The sequence below is a fragment of the Nerophis ophidion genome, linkage group LG05, assembly GCF_033978795.1.
Source record: "Nerophis ophidion isolate RoL-2023_Sa linkage group LG05, RoL_Noph_v1.0, whole genome shotgun sequence".
Lineage (NCBI taxonomy): Eukaryota > Metazoa > Chordata > Actinopteri > Syngnathiformes > Syngnathidae > Nerophis > Nerophis ophidion.
Window position 1 is genome coordinate 6,079,097 of NC_084615.1, and position 21,853 is coordinate 6,100,949.

At 42.5% G+C, this 21,853-nt stretch overlaps 1 protein-coding gene across 1 annotated transcript in view; it reads left to right on the forward strand.

The window, feature by feature from the left end:
- The window catches only part of LOC133552549 (dedicator of cytokinesis protein 2-like), a 393,779-nt gene that overhangs the window by 162,860 nt on the left and 209,066 nt on the right, over positions 1-21,853 (forward strand). Inside the window, 1 exon segment of the mRNA XM_061899789.1 lies at positions 11,312-11,454. Coding sequence (XP_061755773.1) covers positions 11,312-11,454 — 143 coding nt within the window.

Sequence of the window (21,853 nt, forward strand, 5' to 3'; positions counted from 1 at the left end):
GTCTAGCTCTTCCCGGGGGATCCCGAGGCCTTCCCAGGCCAGCCGGGAGACATAGTCTTCCCAACGTGTCCTGGGTCTTCCCCGTGGCCTCCTACCGGTTGGACGTGCCCTAAACACCTCCGTTCGGGTGGCATCCTGACCAGATGCCCGAACCACCTCATCTGGCTCCTCTCGATGTGGAGGAGCAGCGGCTTTACTTTGAGTTCCTCCCGGATGGCAGAGCTTCTCACCTAATCTCTAAGGGAGAGACCCAAACTCATGTGGGCCGCTTGTACCCGTGATCTTATCCTTTCGGTCATGACCCAAGGCTCATGACCATAGGTGAGGATGGGAACGTAGATCGACCGGTAAATTGAGAGCTTTGCCTTCCGGCTCAGCTCCTTCTTCACAACGGATCGGTACAACGTCCGCATTACTGAAGACGCCGCACCGATCCGCCTGTCGATCTCACGATCTCACCACTATGAGTGATATCAAATATTGTGGGTTATTTCCCCTCTTTCTTTTGCGTTGTTGTGTTTTTTATTAGTGCTGTCGAATATTGATTAATTGAGACTAAATGCAGTAAATGAAACAAGCAAGACAAGAACCCCCAGCGAGGCACAACAGAACCTGTGGAGTTGAAACAACATGTTTTAGTATTGACAAAACTTGGGAGTTCAAACCATCCATCCATCCATCATCTTCCGCTTATCCGAGGTCCGGTCACGGGGGCAACAGCCTAAGCAGGGAAGCCCAGACTTCCCTCTCCCCAGCCACTTCATCTAGCTCTTCCCGGGGGATCCCGAGGCGTTCCCAGGCCAGCCGGGAGACATAGTCTTCCCAACGTGTCCTGGGTCTTCCCCGTGGCCTCCTACCGGTTGGACGTGCCCTAAACACCTCCCTAGGGAGGCGTTCGGGTGGCATCCTGACCAGATGCCTGAACCACCTCATCTGGCTCCTCTCCATGTGGAGGAGCAGCGGCTTTACTTTGAGTTCCTCCCGGATGGCAGAGCTTCTCACCCTATCTCTAAGGGAGAGACCCAAACTCATTTGGGCCGCTTGTACCCGTGATCTTATCCTTTCGGTCATGACCCAAAGCTCATGACCATAGGTGAGGATGGGAACGTAGATCGACCGGTATATTGAGAGCTTTGCCTTCCGGCTCAGCTCCTTCTTCACCACAACGGATCGGTACAACGCCCGCATTACTGAAGACGCCGCACCGATCCGCCTGTCGATCTCACGATCTCACCACTATGAGTGATATCAAATATTGTGGGTTATTTCCCCTCTTTCTTTGGCGTTATTGTGTTTTTTATTAGTGCTGTCAAATATTCTTTATTAATCAAATCTGAATATTGATTAATTGAGACTAAATGCAGTAAATGACTTTAAAAAGACCATGATAGTCCGACACAAATGTCGTACACAAACATGTTCAGGTAACCATTTAGCATAAAGAAGCAGTAGTAGTCAAAATAATTAATCTGATTATTTTTACATTATTTTTGCAATATTCATCTGGCCGGGATCTTCAGCTCTCACTGGATCAGTTCGCAGCCGAGTGTGAAGCGACTGGGATGAGAACAACACCTCCAAGTCCGAGTCCATGGTCCTCGCCCGGAAAAGGGTGGAATGCCATCTCCGGGTTGGGGAGGAGACCCTGCCCCAAGTGGAGGAGTTCAAGTACCTAGGAGTCTTGTTCACGAGTGAGGGAAGAGTGGATCGTGAGATCAACAGGCGGATCGGTGCGGCGTGTTCAGTAATGCGGACGTTGTACCGATCCGTTGTGGTGAAGAAGGAGCTGAGCCGGAAGGCAAAGCTCTCAATTTACCGGTCGATCTATGTTCCCATCCTCACCTATGGTCATGAGCTTTGGGTCATGACCGAAAGGATAAGATCACCATCCTATCTTGCCGATTGTATTGTACCATATGTCCCGGCAAGAAATCTGCCTTCAAAGGACTCCGGCTTATTAGTGATTCCCAAAACCCAAAAAAAGTCTGTGGGCTATAGAGCGTTTTCATTTCGGGCTCCAGTACTCTGGAATGCCCTCCCGGTAAAAGTTCGAGATGCCACCTCAGTAGAAGCATTTAAGTCTCACCTTAAAACTCATTTGTATACTCTAGCCTTTAAATAGACTCCCTTTTTAGACCAGTTGATCTGCCGTTTCTTTTCTTTTTCTCCTATGTCCCACTCTCCCTTGTGGAGGGGGTCCGGTCCGATCCGGTGGCCATGTACTGGGGACATCTCTGCGCTGCTGATCCGCCTCCGCTTGGGATGGTTTCCTGCTGGCTCCGCTGTGAACGGGACTCTCGCTGCTGTGTTGGATCCGCTTTGGACTGGACTCTTGCGACTGTGTTGGATCCATTATGGATTGAACTTTCACGGTATCATGTTAGACCCGCTCGACATCCATTGCTTTCCTCCTCTCCAAGGTTCTCATAGTCATCATTGTCACCGACGTCCCACTGGGTGTGAGTTTTCCTTGCCCTTATGTGGGCCTACCGAGGCTGTCGTAGTGGTTTGTGCAGCCCTTTGAGACATTTAGTGATTTAGGGCTATATAAGTAAACATAGATAGATAGATAGTACTTTATTCATTCCGTCAGGAGAGTTCCTTCAGGAAAATTACAATTTTCAGCACAATCCCATTCAAAATCAGACAAACATTACAGGGAGACAGAAAAGGATCGCTTGATTGATTGATCACGTGTACAAGCGGCCCAAATGAGTTTCCTCCGCCGTGTGGCGGGTCTCTCCCTTAGAGATAGGGTGAGAAGCTCTGCCATCCGGGAGGAACTCAAAGTAAAGCCGCTGTTCCTCCACATGGAGAGGAGCCAGATGAGGTGGTCTGGGCATCTGGTCAGGATGCCACTTGAAAAACCCAGGACATGTTGGGAAGACTTTCTCTCCCGGCTGGCCTGGGAACGCCTCGGGATCCCCCGGGAAGAGCTGGACAAAGTGGCTGGGGAGAGGGAAACTTGGGCTTCCCTGTTTAGGCTACTGCCCCCGCGACCTGACCCCGGATAAGCAGAAGAAGACGGATGGATGGATGGATGAATGATCTCTACGAATGAGGTAGATCCCCTCCACTTGGTCTATTGAAAAGTAGCTCGCCTGCAGAAAAAGTGCGGTCATATTTGAACTAGTACACAGCAGTTAAAGAGCAAGTAACCTGGTAACAGACAATAAAACTATGGTGCTCTACTATAATATGATACATCATGTTGGGTCGATGAGTAAAACTGCATATGCGCCTCTATTTCCAATTAGGGAGCTCCATTTGGTAGGACTATTAAAATAATAAGTGTCCTGCCATGAGCCATGGCCAATATTTATATGATATTACAGAGCTTATTATTATTATAAAGGTGACAACCAGACGGCGCTTCATTATTTCCAGCGATCCATTTCCCCCGCAAAATAAATGACAGCGGTGAGAAATATGTATTTCAATATTCATGACACCTTTTCAGGTTCCTGTTGAGTAATGAGCCACTCTTCCATTGAGACACTTTTTATCTGTCGGACAGTCCTAGGATTGGGATTTACAACTTCAAAAGCTACCAAAAAGATCTGCAGCCCAAAGCAACATTTTATCTCGTTTATACCAGCATCACTTTAAACTATTAGCATCAGACAAATATGTGTATATTTTTATTGAAGTGAAAGATGCTTCTTGCAAATAATTGTCACAGCACATAAAAGAGGAGGAATGGACTGCCATCCCACAGCAGTGTGTGATGATTAGGCTGCTCAACTACACCTGGCTGTAAAATCTATTCAAGTAACCAATAAGCCCTACTGTAGTTTGTCTTTGTTTTTAAAAATAATTAAATCATTTAAACAACAGCAAAAAAGTGTAAGTTAGGTCGTCCACCGGGCATATTATTGGTGCCAATATTTTGTCACTTGACATACCTTACAGGCCAGAAGTTTGGACACAGCTTCTCCTCATACGATGGGTTTTCTTTATTTTCATGACTATTTACATTGTAGATAGTCACTGAAGGCATCAAAACTATGAATGAGGGAATGTGGAGAGAAAAAAAAGGTGAAATAACTGGAGGCGTGTCTTAATGAAATTAAACAATGGATGTTCGCTAACTTTTTGCAACTCAACGCCAAAAAAACGGAAATGCTGATTATCGGTCCTGCTAGACACCGACCTCTATTTAATAATACAACTAACATTTGACAACCAAACAATTAAACAAGGCGACACGGTAAAGAATCTGGGTATTATCTTCGACCCAACTCTCTCCTTTGAGGCACACATTAAAAGCGTTACTAAAACGGCCTTCTTTCATCTCCGTAATATCGCTAAAATTCGCTCCATTCTGTCCACTAAAGACGCTGAGATCATTATCCATGCGTTTGTTACGTCTCGTCTCGATTACTGTAACGTATTATTTTCGGGTCTCCCCATGTCTAGCATTAAAAGATTACAGTTGGTACAAAATGCGGCTGCTAGACTTTTGACAAGAACAAGAAAGTTTGATCACATTACGCCTGTACTGTATATACCTTTATATACATATATACATACATATATACCTGTACTGTATATACCTTTATATACATATATACATACATATATACCTGTACTGGCTCACCTGCACTGGCTTCCTGTGCACTTAAGATGTGACTTTAAGGTTTTACTACTTACGTATAAAATACTACACGGTCTAGCTCCATCCTATCTTGCCGATTGTATTGTACCATATGTCCCGGCAAGAAATCTGCGTTCAAAGGACTCCGGCTTATTAGTGATTCCCAAAGCCCAAAAAAAGTCTGCGGGCTATAGAGCGTTTTCATTTCGGGCTCCAGTACTCTGGAATGCCCTCCCGGTAAAAGTTCGAGATGCCACCTCAGTAGAAGCATTTAAGTCTCACCTTAAAACTCATTTGTATACTCTAGCCTTTAAATAGACTCCCTTTTTCGACCAGTTGATCTGCCCCTTCTTTTCTTTTTCTCCTATGTCCCACTCTCCCTTGTGGAGGGGGTCCGGTCCGATCCGGGGGCCATGTACTGCTCGCCTGTGTATCGGCTGGGGACATCTCTGCGCTGCTGATCCGCCTCCGCTTGGGATGGTTTCCTGCTGGCTCCGCTGTGAACGGGACTCTCGCTGCTGTGTTGGATCCGCTTTGAACTGGACTCTTGCGACTGTGTTGGATCCATTATGGATTGAACTTTCACAGTATCATGTTAGACCCGCTCGACATCCATTGCTTTCCTCCTCTCCAAGGTTCTCATAGTCATCATGGTCACCGACGTCCCACTGGGTGTGAGTTTTCCTTGCCCTTATGTGGGCCTACCGAGGATGTCGTAGTGGTTTGTGCAGCCCTTTGAGACACTAGTGATTTAGGGCTATATAAGTAAACATTGATTGATTGATTGATTGACCCAAACCCTGGAGTTGTAACTCTGGTGTGTGTTCATGCTTTTTAGTGACTAGCATGTCTATAAATGTACTTTTTCATCCATCTGCACTTCAACACAGAACTGTGAAGCGGCAGATTTTAAATTCATGCTTTCAATCATGATCACGTGGGCTCCTGACCCAATTGAAAAAAGAACATAAAAAGCTTCTGTGGCGACACATCTTTTCCAACCGGACCTCACCTTCTCACTCTTTCCCCCCATTCAGAAACTCGCCGCAGGGTTTATTTTGAAGATGGATAAAACATGTAGAAAAAGTGGCCTTTGGGCCTCATTTCACCAGGGAGGAGAATTCTCTCTGGGTTCATTAATGAAGCATGCAGCTCTTCACCAGAAGGCAGATGGATTCATTCTCCCCGCTTGCAAAAACAACGCTGCAGTGACACACCAAGCATTATTTCCATCAAAGGCGGAAACAAAAACGCTCATTAGTTCCTGTTTTGATGTATTAATCAGGCGTGGCAAGCTATTGTCCTTCATGCAAAAGTTGTGGCATCTAAACATCTACCTGATGACAATGAATGCAGCGGACATGCTTTGACAAATCTGGATCTTTTTAAGCGTCACTATGTTCATTTTTTATTCTGGCATGCTACATTTATTAGCATATTGGGTAACGTGTAATAATTATCAATTAATTCATAAATTACTAGTGGCAAGGAGGCCTTGAGAGTGTCTCGGTCTTATTCCAATGTGTGGCACAGTAGTCTCGGCTGTGTTACAGTAATTTTAGTATGGCATGGGTGCTCATTACGTCGATCGCGAGCTACCAGTCGACCGCGGGGGGTGTGTCAGTCGATCTCCAGCCAGGCTTTTAAAAAAAAATAGACCTAAAAATTAGTGATCATCAATCTTCACCAAGACGTCACTTAAATGACATTCACGGTACCGGAGGGTCTTGTGAGATGACGCTGGCTGCTGCAAGATCATTATTATGAAAATATGACCGAGAGGAAGGGGAGAAACACTTTTTTATTCCAACAGACTCTCGCGCCGTACCTTCCGTCAAAACTCTAAAGGCCGACTGCACATTTCCTATCTTCACAATAAAAGCCCTGCTTCATGCTGCCTGCGCTAACTAAATACAGCGTCTCGGAAAACTGGCGTGCACAAGCGATCCCTCAGAAAGCTGGCGTGCACAAGTGATCTGCACGCCAGCTTTCCGAGACTCTTATTTTGTTAGCGCAGGCAGCAAGAAGCAGGGCTTTTATTGTGAAGATAGGAAATGTGCAGTCGGCCTTTCGAGTTTTGACAGAAGGGACGGCGCGAGAGTCTGTTGAAATAAAAAGTGTTTCTCGCCTTCCTCTCCGTCATTTTTTCATAATAATGAACTGGCAGCAGCCAGCGTCATCTCACAAGACCCTCGGGTGCCGTGAATGTCAATCAAGCAAGCTACGGAATTTGCCGCCAATGTTTTTCTTGTAAAGTGTATGGAAGCTGGATGAATTAGATGCCAAAAACCAACCACTTTCATGTGGTATTGTACAGAAAAGACAACTTTTTTTCTCCTCCATTTGAAAATGTGGGCGTTATCATCATTACTGTCTGATTCCAATCAATGCAAGTCATCAGAATCAGGTAATACACCAACTTATATTCTTGTGTTTGTGAAAGAAAGACATCTGTATGTGTTACACATGCTTGTATTATCATTAAACACATTTAACTTGTTTACAAAAATGTCTCTTTCATAAATAAATAAATAAATATAAATGATATATATAAATGAGGTAGATCCCCTCGAGTTGGTCAATTGAAAAGTAGCTCGCCTGCAGAAAAAGTTTGGGCACCCCTGGTTTACTGTATTTTTTGGACTATAAGGTGCACTAAAACCCTTTATTTTTCTCAAAAACTGACAGTGCGCCTTTAAACCCTGTGTGGCTAATGGACATATTCCTTTTTAAAAATATTTTCCCAATGGTTTTCCTAGCAAGTGAAGTGAATTATATTTATGTAGCGCTTTTCTCTAGTGACTCAAAGCGCTTTTGCTTCCAATGGAACTGGTGCTTTACAGAGTGTAAATGGGACAATGAAAAAGGAGGATTACCTCCAAATTCTTCAGAACAAGGTCAAATCATCAGCCCGGAGGTTGGGTCTTGGGCGCAGTTGGGTGTTCCAACAGGACAATGACCCCAAACACACCTCAAAAGTGGTAAAGGAATGGCTAAATCAGGCTACAATGAAGCTTTTAGAATGGCCTTCCCAGAGTCTTAACCTAAATGTGTGGACAATGCTGAAGAAACAAGTCCATGTCCGAAAACCAACACAGTTAGCTGAATTGCACCAATTTTGTCAAGTGATTACATTTTGGATGATCGTCTGAATCTCGGACTTTTTTACAGACGGGCCCTGGCGGAGGTCTGAGCTCTCAATAGTGCTTTTCTGGTTTAGATGTTTTTCGAGGCTTAAGTAAATATTTCAAACATACATTAGCTGCTCTCGGCAGTATCATGAGATCTGATGATTCCGTATGAATTCATTGAAGAATGTTAATTTGTGACCCTTTGCAAATCTGTCATAAGAACAATGGAATGTTTCAGAGTCCAAGTTGATCCTTTAATTGAGTTGGTCTGCTTCCAGCTCTGATAACTTAATGTGTCTGATGCTGCTCATCGGTGATTTTTGCAGCATTTGGTTGGACCGTCTCCAAACAAAAAAGCCATTTTACATTCATAAACAGCGTCGAGTGGGAGATTGTACATGAAATTGTGAAGCAAGTGGATGAAAATGTCTCCCTATTAAGAAAACGTGCATTGCATCTTGTACATTTCAGTGAAGCCTCTGGATGTGGACTGATGCCAAACATAAACATTGCAACAAATAAATGTCTTCTCAACCAAAACGCAGCCATGGGGAATTTCTGCATGGATATGAAAATCTGCGTTTTTAAACATTCTCCTGAAGTAGCCAGTGAGAAGGTATATTTTTGACGTGACAGATGGTAAACACACGTCACGGCACAGGTAGTATTATACACAAAGGGGCGTGGCTATATGATAAAGATGCTAAATGAGAAATGTTTTCTGAGTTCAATCAATCAATCAATCAATCAATGTTTATTTATATAGCCCCAAATCACAAATGTCTCAAAGGACTGCACAAATCATTACGACTACAACATCCTCGGAAGAACCCACAAAAGGGCAAGGAAAACTCACACCCAGTGGGCAGGGAGAATTCACATCCAGTGGGACGCCAGTGACAATGTTGACTATGAGAAACCTTGGAGAGGACCTCAGATGTGGGCAACCCCCCCCCCCCCCCCTCTAGGGGACCGAAAGCAATGGATGTCGAGCGGGTCTAACATGATACTGTGAAAGTTCAATCCATAGTGGCTCCAACACAGCCTCGAGAGTTCAGTTCAAGCGGATCCAAGACAGCAGCGAGAGTCCCGTCCACAGGAAACCATCTCAAGCGGAGGCGGATCAGCAGCGTAGAGATGTCCCCAACCGATACAGGCGAGCGGTCCATCCTGGGTCCTGACGATCGGTCCATCCTGGGTCTCGACAAGGGAGGGGGGGGCATAGGAGAAAGAAAAGAAGCGGCAGATCAACTGGTCTAAAAAGGAGGTCTATTTAAAGGCTAGAGTATACAGATGAGTTTTAAGGTGAGACTTAAATGTTTCTACTGAGGTAGCATCTCGAACTGTTACCGGGAGGGCATTCCAGAGTACTGGAGCCCGAACGGAAAACGCTCTATAGCCCGCAGACTTTTTTTGGGCTCTAGGAATCACTAATAAGCCGGAGTCCTTTGAACGCAGATTTCTTGCCGGGACATATGGTACAATACAATCGGCAAGATAGGATGGAGCTAGACCGTGTAGTCTTTTATACGTAAGTAGTAAAACCTTAAAGTCACATCTTAAGTGCACAGGAAGCCAGTACAGGTGAGCCAGTATAGGTATATATGTATGTATATATGTATATAAAGTATATACAGTATAGGTATATATGTATGTATATATGTATATAAAGGTATATACAGTACAGGCGTAATGTGATCAAACTTTCTTGTTCTTGTCAAAAGTCTAGCAGCCGCATTTTGTACCAACTGTAATCTTTTAATGCTAGACATGGGGAGACCCGAAAATAATACGTTACAGTAATCGGGACGAGACGTAACAAACGCATGGATAACCATCTCGGCGTCTTTAGTGGACAAAATAGAGCGAATTTTAGCGATATTACGGAGATGAAAGAAGGCCGTTTTAGTAACGCGTTTTAATTGTTTGCATGCCTGTTATACAATTTTACATGACATTTTAAATAATAATTATGTTAGTTAATTGTCTACTAACTAGGAATTGCGTGTGAATGGTCCAATGCCAAAGTTGTACTGAAATGCTGACAGAATGTAATGTAAATGTAAGAATACCGTATTCTTCGGACTATAAATCGCAGTTTTTTTCATATTTTGGCCGGGGGTGCGACTTATACTTAGGAGCGACTTATATGTGAAATTATTGACACATTACCGTAAAATATCAAATAATATTATTTAGCTCATTCACGTAAGAGACTAGACGTATAAGATTTCATGGGATTTATGGATTAGGAGTGAGAGATAGTTTGGTAAAGGTATAGCATGTTCTATATGTTATAGTTAGGTTAACATAGCAGTTGCTAATTTATGCCTCATATAACCTACACTTATTCAGCCTGTTGTTCAATATTCTTTATTTATTTTAAATTGCCTTTCAAATGTCATTTCTTGCTGTTGGATTTTATCAAATAAATTTCCCCCAAAAATGTGACTTATACTCCAGTGCGACTTATATGTTTTTTTTTTCCTTCTTTATTCTGCATTTTCGGCAGGTGCGACTTATACTCTGAAAAATACGGTAGTTTGAATGGTTTGAATGTTGAAGAGTTTAAATTTCCAGGAAAACCGGAATTTGGTTTGGAACTTGGGAAAGCGGTAGTTTGAATGTCCAGGATGAGTTGAAGGTGGAATGGTTTGAATCGGTTGAAACGTGGGAATTGTGGAAGTTTAAAAACTGGACAATTCATTTTGAATGGTGAAAATAAACAAAACAATAAAAAGGAATTGTGGGATATTCGGGAATTTTTTTTTTTAGAATTGTGTCAGGTTTAAACACCAAACTATCTATTAAACAGAACAAGAAGAAAGGAATCAGGCGGAAACAGAGTTCAATTTAGCTCATGAGGAGAACGCATGGAGCTTCACACTCAGTTACAGTCTCACCCTACTCTCTGAAGACCAGTCCACGCTTTCCCTTTATTTATGCAGTTTAGCAGTTCCCTAGTTACATGCTGAGGCTGTTTCTAAAGGGAGGGGTCACACATTTTGCAAATCAGCTCCAGTACGTGATGGAATGTGCTGGGGGCCTTGTGATTGCGTCATGTCCCTGCTTTGAATCGCTGGAAATCGGGAGAAATTCTGGAAAATGGTTGCCCCGGGAGATTTTCCGGAGGGGCGCTGAACTTCGGGAGTCTCCCGGGAAAATCGGGAGGGTTGGCAAGTATGATTATTAGCGGTGAATGCGGGCCAGTTCTAATGTTAATTTGACATTGCCTCAAGGGCCAAATGAAATTACACGGCGGGCCAGAATTTGACACCCATGGTCTAAAACCAAGGTAACAGGTGAGTGAACTAAAGATTGAGATTAATTAGAGCAGTACGGAAGGGAGAAACATTGAACTGATTGATTCGTCCGACAGAGCAGCTTTTGATTGATAGCCCTCCCATTTTCTCAGCTTAGGGCTACAATTATTATTTTTCATGGCCATGACGTAGTTACTCACTGGTCTCGGTCACAGTGTCACTGCCATACAAAACACTCCCACTGACGATTAAGCCCATTCCTGTATCCGAGCGAATTTCCCAAAGTCTTGAAAAGATGCTGTCGCTGTGTATCTCCCCAGCGTGTCGAGATGTGCTGTTGCCAATGATGCTGCGAGAGCTGAGCAGAACTCTGGCCACCATGTCTGACGGGCCGCACGATGAGAGGAAGAAAAGTCTGGAGTTACTCAACAACATCCTGGAGGTCCTGAGCAGAGACAATGTGGTGAGACCAAGACTCAAATACACCCACTGATGAACAAAGCATGAGCTACACTTGCAGGTTGGAATTTGAACAGACACTTATTCAGTTAAGTTAGTTGTTAGTTGCGCCTAGAGATTCTGTCCATAAAAGTTAGGAACAGAATCGGTGACAAAGGACAGCCTTTCCTCATTGGAAACGTGTCCGACTTACTGCCGGCAATGCGGACCAAGCTCTGGCACTGATCATACAGGGAGCGGACCGCCACAATAAGACAGTCCGATACCCCATACTCTCTGAGCACTCCCCACAGGACTTCCCGAGGGACACGGTCCAATGCCTTCTCCAAGTCCACAAAGCACATGTAGACTGGTTGGGCAAACTCCCATGCACCCTCAAGAACCCTGCCGAGAGTAAAGAGCTGGTCCACAGTTCCACGACCAGGACGAAAACCACACTGTTCCTCCTGAATCCGAGGATCGACTATCCGGCGTAGCCTCCTCTCCAGTACACCTGAATAAACCTTACCAGGAAGGCTGAGGAGTGTGATCCCACGATAGGATAAACACACCCTCCGGTCCCCCTTCTTAAAGAGAGGAACCACCACCCCGATCTGCCAATCCAGAGGTAGGCGCAGCCAAGGGGTTGAGGGGTTCCGGTTTGGTGGCCGCGGGATTGGGTCTCTGCTTTTTGCAGATGATGTGGTCCTGATGGCTTCATCTGGCCGGGATCTTCAGCTCTCACTGGATCGGTTCGCAGCCGAGTGTGAAGCGACCGGAATGAGAATCAGCACCTCCAAGTCCGAGTCCATGGTTCTCGCCCGGAAAAGGGTGGAATGCCATCTCCGGGTTGGGGAGGAGACCCTGCCCCAAGTGGAGGAGTTCAAGTACCTAGGAGTCTTGTTCACGAGTGGGGGAAGAGTGGATCGTGAGATCGACAGGCGGATCGGTGCGGCGTCTTCAGTAATGCGGACGTTGTACCGATCCGTTGTGGTGAAGAAGGAGCTGAGCCGGAAGGCAAAGCTCTCAATTTACCGGTCGATCTACGTTCCCATCCTCACCTATGGTCATGAGCTTTGGGTCATGACCGAAAGGACAAGATCACGGGTACAAGCGGCCGAAATGAGTTTGGGTCTCTCCCTTAGAGATAAGGTGAGAAGCTCTGCCATCCGGGAGGAACTCAAAGTAAAGCCGCTGCTCCTCCACATGGAGAGGAGCCAGATGAGGTGGTTCGGGCATCTGGTCAGGATGCCACCCGAACGCCTCCCTAGGCAGGTGTTTAGGGCACGTCCAGTCGGTAGGAGGTCCCCAGGACACGTTGGGAAGACTATGTCTCCCGGCTGGCCTGGGAACGCCTCGGGATCCCCCGGGAAGAGCTAGACAAAGTGGCTGGGGGGAGGGAACTCTGGGCTTCTCTGCTTAGGCTGCTGCCCCCGCGACCCGACCTCGGATAAGCGGAAGATGATGGATGGATGGATAGTTGTTAGTTAGGTGATGATTTAGTTAGTCCATGAGACTATTAGGCAGTGAGGCAGTCAGTCTCGTGTGTCAGTTATTTAGTTACCGTATTTTTCGGACTGTAGGTCGCTCCGGAGTATAAGTCGCATTGGCCGAAATGCATAATAAAGAAGGAAAAAAACATATATACGTCGCACTGTAGTATAAGTCACATTTTTGGGGGAAATTGATTTAATAAAACCCAATAATATCAAGAAACATAGAAAAGAGGAATAATCCTACATGCCTGTTGCAAATAGCAAACAATGAAGCCAGAGAGAGTGTGGCGAGCAAGGTGAATAATTAGCTGTCTGATTAGTGCTCGACAGCAGGTGAGTGTGCCGACCACTAACCAGAGGCAGGTGAACCCAATTAGTACCCATAGGAACAAACCCAGAGGTGCACAAAACAGGAACTAAGGGAGTCCTAAACAAAACATGGATCATGACCACTTTTAAAACCATAACTAATGATATTGTTTTGCTGCAAAAAAAAAGCTGTACGGCTAATAAACAAAGCAGGATATTACGACCATACCCATCCATTATTTGTTAAATCAAAACTTATGAAATTTCAAGATATTGTTTATTATAAAATAACACAGATAATGTTCAAAGCAAAAATAAATACCCTTCCAGAAGGAATTCAAAAATACTTCAGCAAATACAATCTAAGAGATGAATCTAAGCTTATTTTACCAAAAGCAAGACTAGTTGTTAAACGTCGATGTTTATCTGTTCTCGGTGTTAATTTGTGGAATTCTGTTGGTGAAGAAATAAAAATGAGTGACTCAGTATTTAATTTCAAAAAGTGTATTTTAAAAAGTTATGTGAACTAGAAATGTATGTTTGTTTGGTTAAATGTTGTATTTAGAAGGTATGTATGTTTATCTATTTACAAAAAAGTGCATGTGTGTAAGTACATATTTTTGTATTATTTGTTGGGGGGCAGCTTAATGTAAATGCTGAATGACTATATTTCTTTTTGTGTTGCAGAATTATTAGAAAAGGTAACTTAATTGAATGTAAAAAAATGTATGTTGGGCATATAAGCTTTTTTGCTTCTGCCTGTTTCAGTCTTGTTATTAATTTTTGAATCGTGATCTATGTTTGAATATGTTTTTGTTAGACTGAAAATAAACTGAACTGAACTGAAACATTTGGTTTAAAAAAAGCCTATAACGCCATTTTTTGTTGTCCCCTTTACTTAGAGAAGTATCGAATAATATTGAAATACATTCATGTACCGGTACCAACATATTGGTTCCGGGACTAGTTTCTTGTGTAGACAAAGCAGGAACAGCAGAGTATTAACTCTTTACTGCTGGAGTTGTATGTCTGCATGGACTACGTAATATTCCTTAACATTTCCAGCAGAACTGCAGATGAACATCACTTTCCCGGCTAGTCGGACATTTCTAAATGAATATAAAGCAGCAGCAGGCTCCATGTTATCTGAAAAAGATGATAATTGCACCATGAAGTGGAACAATTATCATTCATCCAGCCAGTTAGTCGTGAGTCTGTTTGTAGTCTTATGTAGTCTTGCAACATGTAAAAGAGTAGAGCAACTGACCTTCGGTCTGTCTGTCCTTCATCATCCACTTGTGCTGTGCAGCAGGTCCTGACCCCCTGGAATTATGCACACTCACCACCACTTTCTTGCCTTTTCTTTTTTTTTTTAATTGCTCCCGCGAGTTGTTGACAATCTGCCGAGCCTTTGAAGGAAAGGTTTTGCTCTCGCAGCTCTGTTGGTGTGCTTAGCAGTAATGAGTCCTCAGCTTTCTCAGCAGAGAGACACTGAAGGCAAAAAAACGATGCAATTAATGAGGACGGCAAGGATTTACGTCGGGTGAAGTGCAGACTGGAAGATGTGGACGGCTGACACCGACAAATACTCTCATGTTTTAGACCATAAAAGCTGTGACTCACCACTTTTGCACACCGTATCAAATGAGACTCTCATGGGATCTACCCTATTTTTCGGACTATAAGACACACTTAAAACCTTTGAAGGCTTAGTGGCCACATGCGTGGACAGCACCTTTTAGCTCTTATTTCTCTAAATTGTGTACACTTCTGAATTGGGGTCTTATGGCCACTTATGTGGACACTTATGCTGCCATCTGGTGGTGTCAGAAGAGTATAACATACAATGAAATTTGGGAAAAAAACGTGTAAAAATAAGAATTAGCATGTCACTAAACATGAAGTATACATTGGTTTACTTATAGACTAAGTACATCATATCAAAAGATGGTTCTTAGTTTTTATTGTAATTAATTCTAATAAGCCCAAATAGCAAAGATAAATAGCGCGGAAAATACGGTACTCTCGGAGTCTCCGAGCCGCTCAGGCAAATCACATTGTCTAAAAATACATTTTCCAATCGATGATGTGATATCATATATATATATATATATATATATATATATATATATGTATATATATATATATATGTATATATACATATATATATATATATATATATATATATATATATATATATGTATATATATATATATATGTATATATACATATATATATATATATATATATATATATATATATACATACATATATATATATATATATGTGTGTGTCTTGATTGGATTATCCAGACAGTGGGCGGCATAGCTCGGTTGGTAGAGCGGCCGTGCCAGCAACTTGAGGGTTGCAGGTTCGATTCCTGCTTCCGCCATCCTAGTCACTGCCGTTGTGTCCTTTGGCAAGACACTTTACCCACCTGCTCCCAGTGCCACCCATACTGGTTTAAATGTAACTTAGATATTGGGTTTCACTATGTAAAGCGCTTTGAGTCACTAGAGAAAAGCGCTATATAATTAATTTCATTTCATTTCATAAATTAAAAAAAAGCATGTAAACAAACAGCTTGGACCTTAGGAGGTTAAAATACTTTCGTTTTCTCAAAACTGAACCCTGCACCATATAACCCGGTCCACTTAATTTTGGTTGTGCTTACCGACCTCGAAGCAATTTTATTTGGTACATGTTGAAATTATATGTGTGACCAGTAGATGGCAGTCACACATAAGACATTTGTGTAGACTGCAATATGATGACAGTCACACATAAGAGATACATGTAGACTGCAATATGACTCAAGTAAATAACACCCACACTTTAAATGTTCCATTGAGAATATGTAACATTACACACAGCGCTAAAAAGTATATCAAATGATATGTGGGGTGGTTGGTGGAGTAGCCATGCCAGTCACTTGAGGGTTCCAGGTTTGATCCCCTCTTCCGCCACCCTAGTCACTGCCTTTTTGTCTTTGGGCAAGACACTTTACCCACCTGCTCCCAGTGCCACCCACCCTGGTTTAAGTGTAACTCAGATAATGGGTTTCACTATGCAAAGTGCTCTGAGTCGCTAGAAAAAAGTGCTATGTAATTATAAATCACAATTCACTAAGTGTGACCAGTAGATGGCAGTCACACATAAGAGATACGTGTAGACTGCAATATGACTCAAGTAAAAAAACAAAACATTGTATATCTTCCATTTAGGGGTGTAACGGTACGTGTATTTGTATTGAAACGTTTCGGTACGGGGGTTTCGGTTTGGTTCGGAGGTGTACCAAACGAGTACACATGCTACCAGCGACCGGGCTAGGACAACATGTAAAAGCCAGAGCGGGAAGACCCTTTTGCCTCGTTAAGATCTCCTGTTTGAGAATACTTTGGATGCGCGATACAACAATGGAGGACGGAGGTTTGCCGACATTGTTCAGCAGCTGCTCCTGACAACACGTCAAACATGTGTTGCACCTTTCCTGCTTCCGGCTCCCAGACCGTAGTCGAGGAGCGCAGGGGAGACACTCCTTCAGGGCGGATGTATTTACACTGGCAACACCCTTCACGCTCCACAGCTTCGCATTCCAGGGTAAATGAAGAGTCCGGCGATTAGTTGCAAATCGTGGCTTTATTGAGGTCTTGCACATAGCCAATCCAACAAAACACCAGCCACTCCCCACACTCACCTACCGCTCCCTCACCTCGCTCGCCCACACACTCACCGCATTCAAGCAGCCTCTCCTCGGCGAGTCAGGCAGGGCTAAAGCAATAACAAATGTTTTTATAGCAGCAGATTTAAGTCCATATTGCATTAAAAACTAGATTTTGACCCACTTCTATGGTGGAAGAACAATGAGCCCATATATCCTATTACTGCCAAGTTAGGCAGGCTTGGGGGGAAGGAAAAGTTAATCTGAGGCTGAGTTTACTTGAAACTGTTAAATGTTGCACTTTTTATATGTAGAAGACAGTTTTTGTCGTTTTATTTAATCTGAGCAACAACTTGAGGCAGTTTAAGGTTGATTAACGTGGACCCCGACTTAAACAAGTTGAAAAACTTATTGGGGTGTTACCATTTAGTGGTCAATTGTACGGAATATGTACTGTACTGTGCAATCTACTAATAAAAGTATCAATCAATCAATCCATCAAAAAAAGCACTTTATAAGTAGAAAGGTTTTGTTAAGAAACCATTCTGAGCCTTGTCTTAGTTAGTTTGTGGGTTCTTCCGAGGATGTTGTAGTCGTAGTGATTTGTGCAGTCCTTTGAGACATTTGTGATTTGGGGCTATATAAATAAACATTGATTGATTGATTGATAGTTTTTATTTTATATATGTTGACCACATTAACCCTGGCAATGGACCCTGTGTGGACATGTATGTTATGCCATTGTTTACAAATTTGGTAAATAAATAACCCCAAAATGTATATTTTGTTGTTTTCTTTCTGTACCGAAAATGAACCGAACCGTGACCTCTAAACCGAGCTACGTACCGAACCGAAATTTTGGTGTACCGTTACACCCCTAGTTCCATTGAAAATATAGAAAATTACACATGGCGCTCAAAAATCTATCAAAATGTTTTAGTACAACTTTGGAGAGCCGCACCGCTGGATGGATTGTACTGTGCTTCAACATAGAAGTATTATTATGATGTGTGTTTAAGTAAGACGTATTATCTGGCGTTTTGTTTCGCAATGTTATGCAAAAAAACAACTTTTCTTGCTTTCTAGTACCTGCTGATCTGTATTTGGGATCTGCATGACTCCTGAAAAATTGCGCACTTCCGCCCTTGTAGTCTGTGACGAAGACGTAGTCGATAAGCTTCTTTCTTCTTTTTCTCCATCTTCTTGTTTTGGGACATTCATCCTCCGCTGTTGCCATTTCTAATATAAAGTTGTGTAAAATTCTTACTTATATCTGTCAGTAAACTCGCCGTGAAAGCACTAAAACATACCGGTGTAGTGAGTTTACATTATTCACCCAAGGAACTTTAGTTATTAGAGAGTTCCGGTCGGACGTTTTTTTTTACGGGACACATTGTTGTTGCACTTGTGAGTCATGGATGAGGAGATGCCGCTCCGTTATTGATTGAAGTCAATTCTGAATGTCCCTCTCACGGTATACAGTAGTGTGCCACGGCACAGTGGATGAAAAACACTGATATATACGATGCGTCCGCAATGTGAACACTCACTCGAGCAGGTTGCATTTATCCGACCAGAAAGTCACCAATAAGCATCCTAATTATTCCCCAAAATAGACGGTTACAAAATTAATAGTTGACAACGGCGCTGAAAACGGCTGTTTTAGGAACTTTCGTGAAAGTTCCAGCACTGCTTGCTGCAGACGCACTCTTCAACCAGACTTCGAAGCAAATTATCCCGTAAAAGGCGTGGCGCAGGGGAAGAGTGGCCGTGCACAACCCGAGGGTCCCTGGTTCAAATCCCATCTAGTACCAACCTCGTCATGTCCGTTGTGTCCTGAGCAAGACACTTCACCCTTGCTCCTGATGGCGCCTTGCATGGCAGCTCCCTCCATCAGTGTGTGAATGTGTGTGTGAATGTGGAAGTAGTGTCAAAGCGCTTTGAGTACCTTGAAGGTAGAAAAGCGCTATACAAGTACAACCCATTTATTTATTTATTTAAAACTGCAAGAGCCAAAATACTTTTCCTCTTATTTTCTTAATCTATGCTGCGCAATAATTTGCTCCAAAAAATGTTGACTTTGATTGCACAAACTCTTTGAAATTGCCACAAATATGCTAATACTGAGACTAACGAGAGTTGAAGCCATGTTTAGTCCTGTAAACACTGGAGTGTGTGTGACGTCATGTCCGGACGCGGGTCGGATTGCATTCACGTTAGAATTGACGTTTTCTTGTATTGTGAACAGCAGCTAAAAATTTCTGATTCGACAAAAAAAAAATAAAAAAATCTTGAATTGGACATCCGACCCTGCAGTGTGACCGCAGCCAGACCGAGGCGTTTAGGTTTGTGTCGGAATTGTGACATCCACCTCTAAATTCCATTCCTAAAGAATACAACTTTTTTTTTCCTCAAAAAAAAAAAAAACAAATGGTGTGGTGGGCTCATTTTAGACTAGTTTCATCCATCCATCCATTTTTCTACCGCTTAATCCCATTTTTCCATTTTCTACCGCTTGTTCCCTTTTTGGGGTCGCGGGGGGCACTGGCGCCTATCTCAGCTACAATCGGGCGGAAGGCAGGGTACACCCTGGACAAGTCGCCACCTCATCGCAGAGACTAGTTTCAAAAAGGTGAAAACATATTTCGTATTTTTCGGATTATTCGCCACACCGGCTGAAAATGCATGATAAAGAAGGAAAAAAAACATATAGAAGTTGTACTGGAGTATAAGTAGCATTTTTAGGGGAAATGTATTTGATAAAATCCAACAGCAAGAATAGACATTTGAAAGGCAATTTAAAATAAAAAAAGAATAGTGAACAACAGGCTGAATAAGTGTAGGTTATATGAGGCATAAATAAGCAACTGCTATGTTAACCTAACATATTATGGTAAGTCATTCAAATAACTATAACATATAGAACATGCTATACCTTTACCAAACTGAGGCATGTTAAAAAAAATTATGCACTTTGTGACTTCAATAATAAATATGGCAGTGCCATGTTGGGCATTTTTTTCCATAACTTGAGTTGATTTATTTTGCAAAACCTTGTTACATTGTTTAATGCATCCAGCGGGCACCACAACAAAATTAGGCATAATAATGTGTTCATTCCACGACTGTATATATCGTATCAGTTGATATGGGAATCGGTAATTAAGAGTTGGACGATATCGGATATCGGCAGAAAAGCCATTATCGGACATCTGTACTATTTATGCTATGGGCTTGCGTGTGGGGGGGGGGGGGCATTTTTGTCATGACATGGTGGTTTTCGCAGCTTGTTCTCCTGGGATGCAAACGGACTACTCTGGACCAGGCGTGAAGGTAGAGACATTTTTAATTAATCACTATCAAAATAGGAACAAACAAAAAGGCGCACGAGGCGAAAACACAACTTGGACAGAACTACAGACAAGAAACTAAACTGTGGCATGAATTAACACAACTTACTTGGCATGAAAACGAGCAGCATGAACTATGGCATGAACAGAGCAACATGAACTAATCATGAAAGGAGCAATGTCGGCAGACAAACTGTATGGCAAGGGTGGTTTAAATAGTGTCATGATTAGAGCCAGGTGAGCGCCTGAACACCAGCGGCAGGTGCAAGTCATAAATCACCATGGCAACCAAAACAAACAAGAGCGCACCAAAAAACAGGAACTAATGGAGTTAAAAACAACAGAAAACAACAAAAACATAATCCAGACCACCGAACATGACATTTTTTAAGTCAATCAAGGCCAATATTCTCCTATGGGGAAGTTTAACTTGTAATTGTGACGAACAGACATTTATCAAATATTTTCTCTTCCACCACTAACAGTAACATAAGATAGCTGGTGGTGGTCTTGTTATATTGTTTGGTTTGAAAAAGTTGCAACAGCATGAAGCAGGACGTACCCTGCGAACAAAAAAACAGACTTGTTTTGCCATTTGGATTTCAAAAAAATAAACTCTGATCTTAAAATTTCCTCTGTAGTTGCCACTCAAAAAGAAGACCTCATGAAAAACACATACCGTATTTTTCGGAATATAACTCGCTCCGGAGTATAAGTCGCACCTGCAGAAAATGCATAATAAAGAAGGCAAAAAACATATATAAGTCGCGCTGGAGTATAAGTCGCATTTTTTTGGGAAATGTATTTGATAAAAGCCAACAGCAAGAATAGACATTTGAAAGGCAATTTAAAATAAATAAAGAATAGTGAACAACAGGCTGAATAAGTGTAGGTTATATGAGGCATAAATAAGCAACTGCTATGTTAACCTAACATATTATGGTAAGAGTCATTCAAATAACTATAACATATAGAACATGCTATACCTTTACCAAACTATCTCTCACTCCTAATCCATAAATCCTATGAAATCTTCTTCCTGGATGTGGCTTCTAAACAACTCTGCCGCTTCCTCTTGTCCTTTTCTGCTGCATATTTCACTACGTCCAGCTTGTAATCTGCACTACATGATTTCCTTTTCAGCCCTTCTCACTTTTTATAAGTTACCGCTAACGATGAAATGATCCATCCTAATAGCTACAGCAGTAGCATGTTGCATTTCATGACCCAAAATGCACTTCTTCCATGACCCTCCTCCTGCCAAATTATTTTCGGTTGACGTGTGTGTGACCATTGCTGACATTTTCTTCGTCTCTTCCGCGAATGAAATAAATAATATTATTTGATATTTTACGGTAATGTGTTAATAATTTCACACATAAGTCGCTCCTGAGTATAAATCGCACCCAAACTATGAAAAAAAACTGCGATTTATAATCCGTAAAATACGGTACAGAAAAAATCTATATTAACATTATCAGTCAAGCAATGCTGTTTGTTATCTGATGGCATAAATAAAGCGTAACTGTTTGTGTTCATTTGTGTTTTGGTTCAGGACTGTTAGTCACACAAGGCAGGGTGACTTTGTCAACAACGTTTTATAAAGAG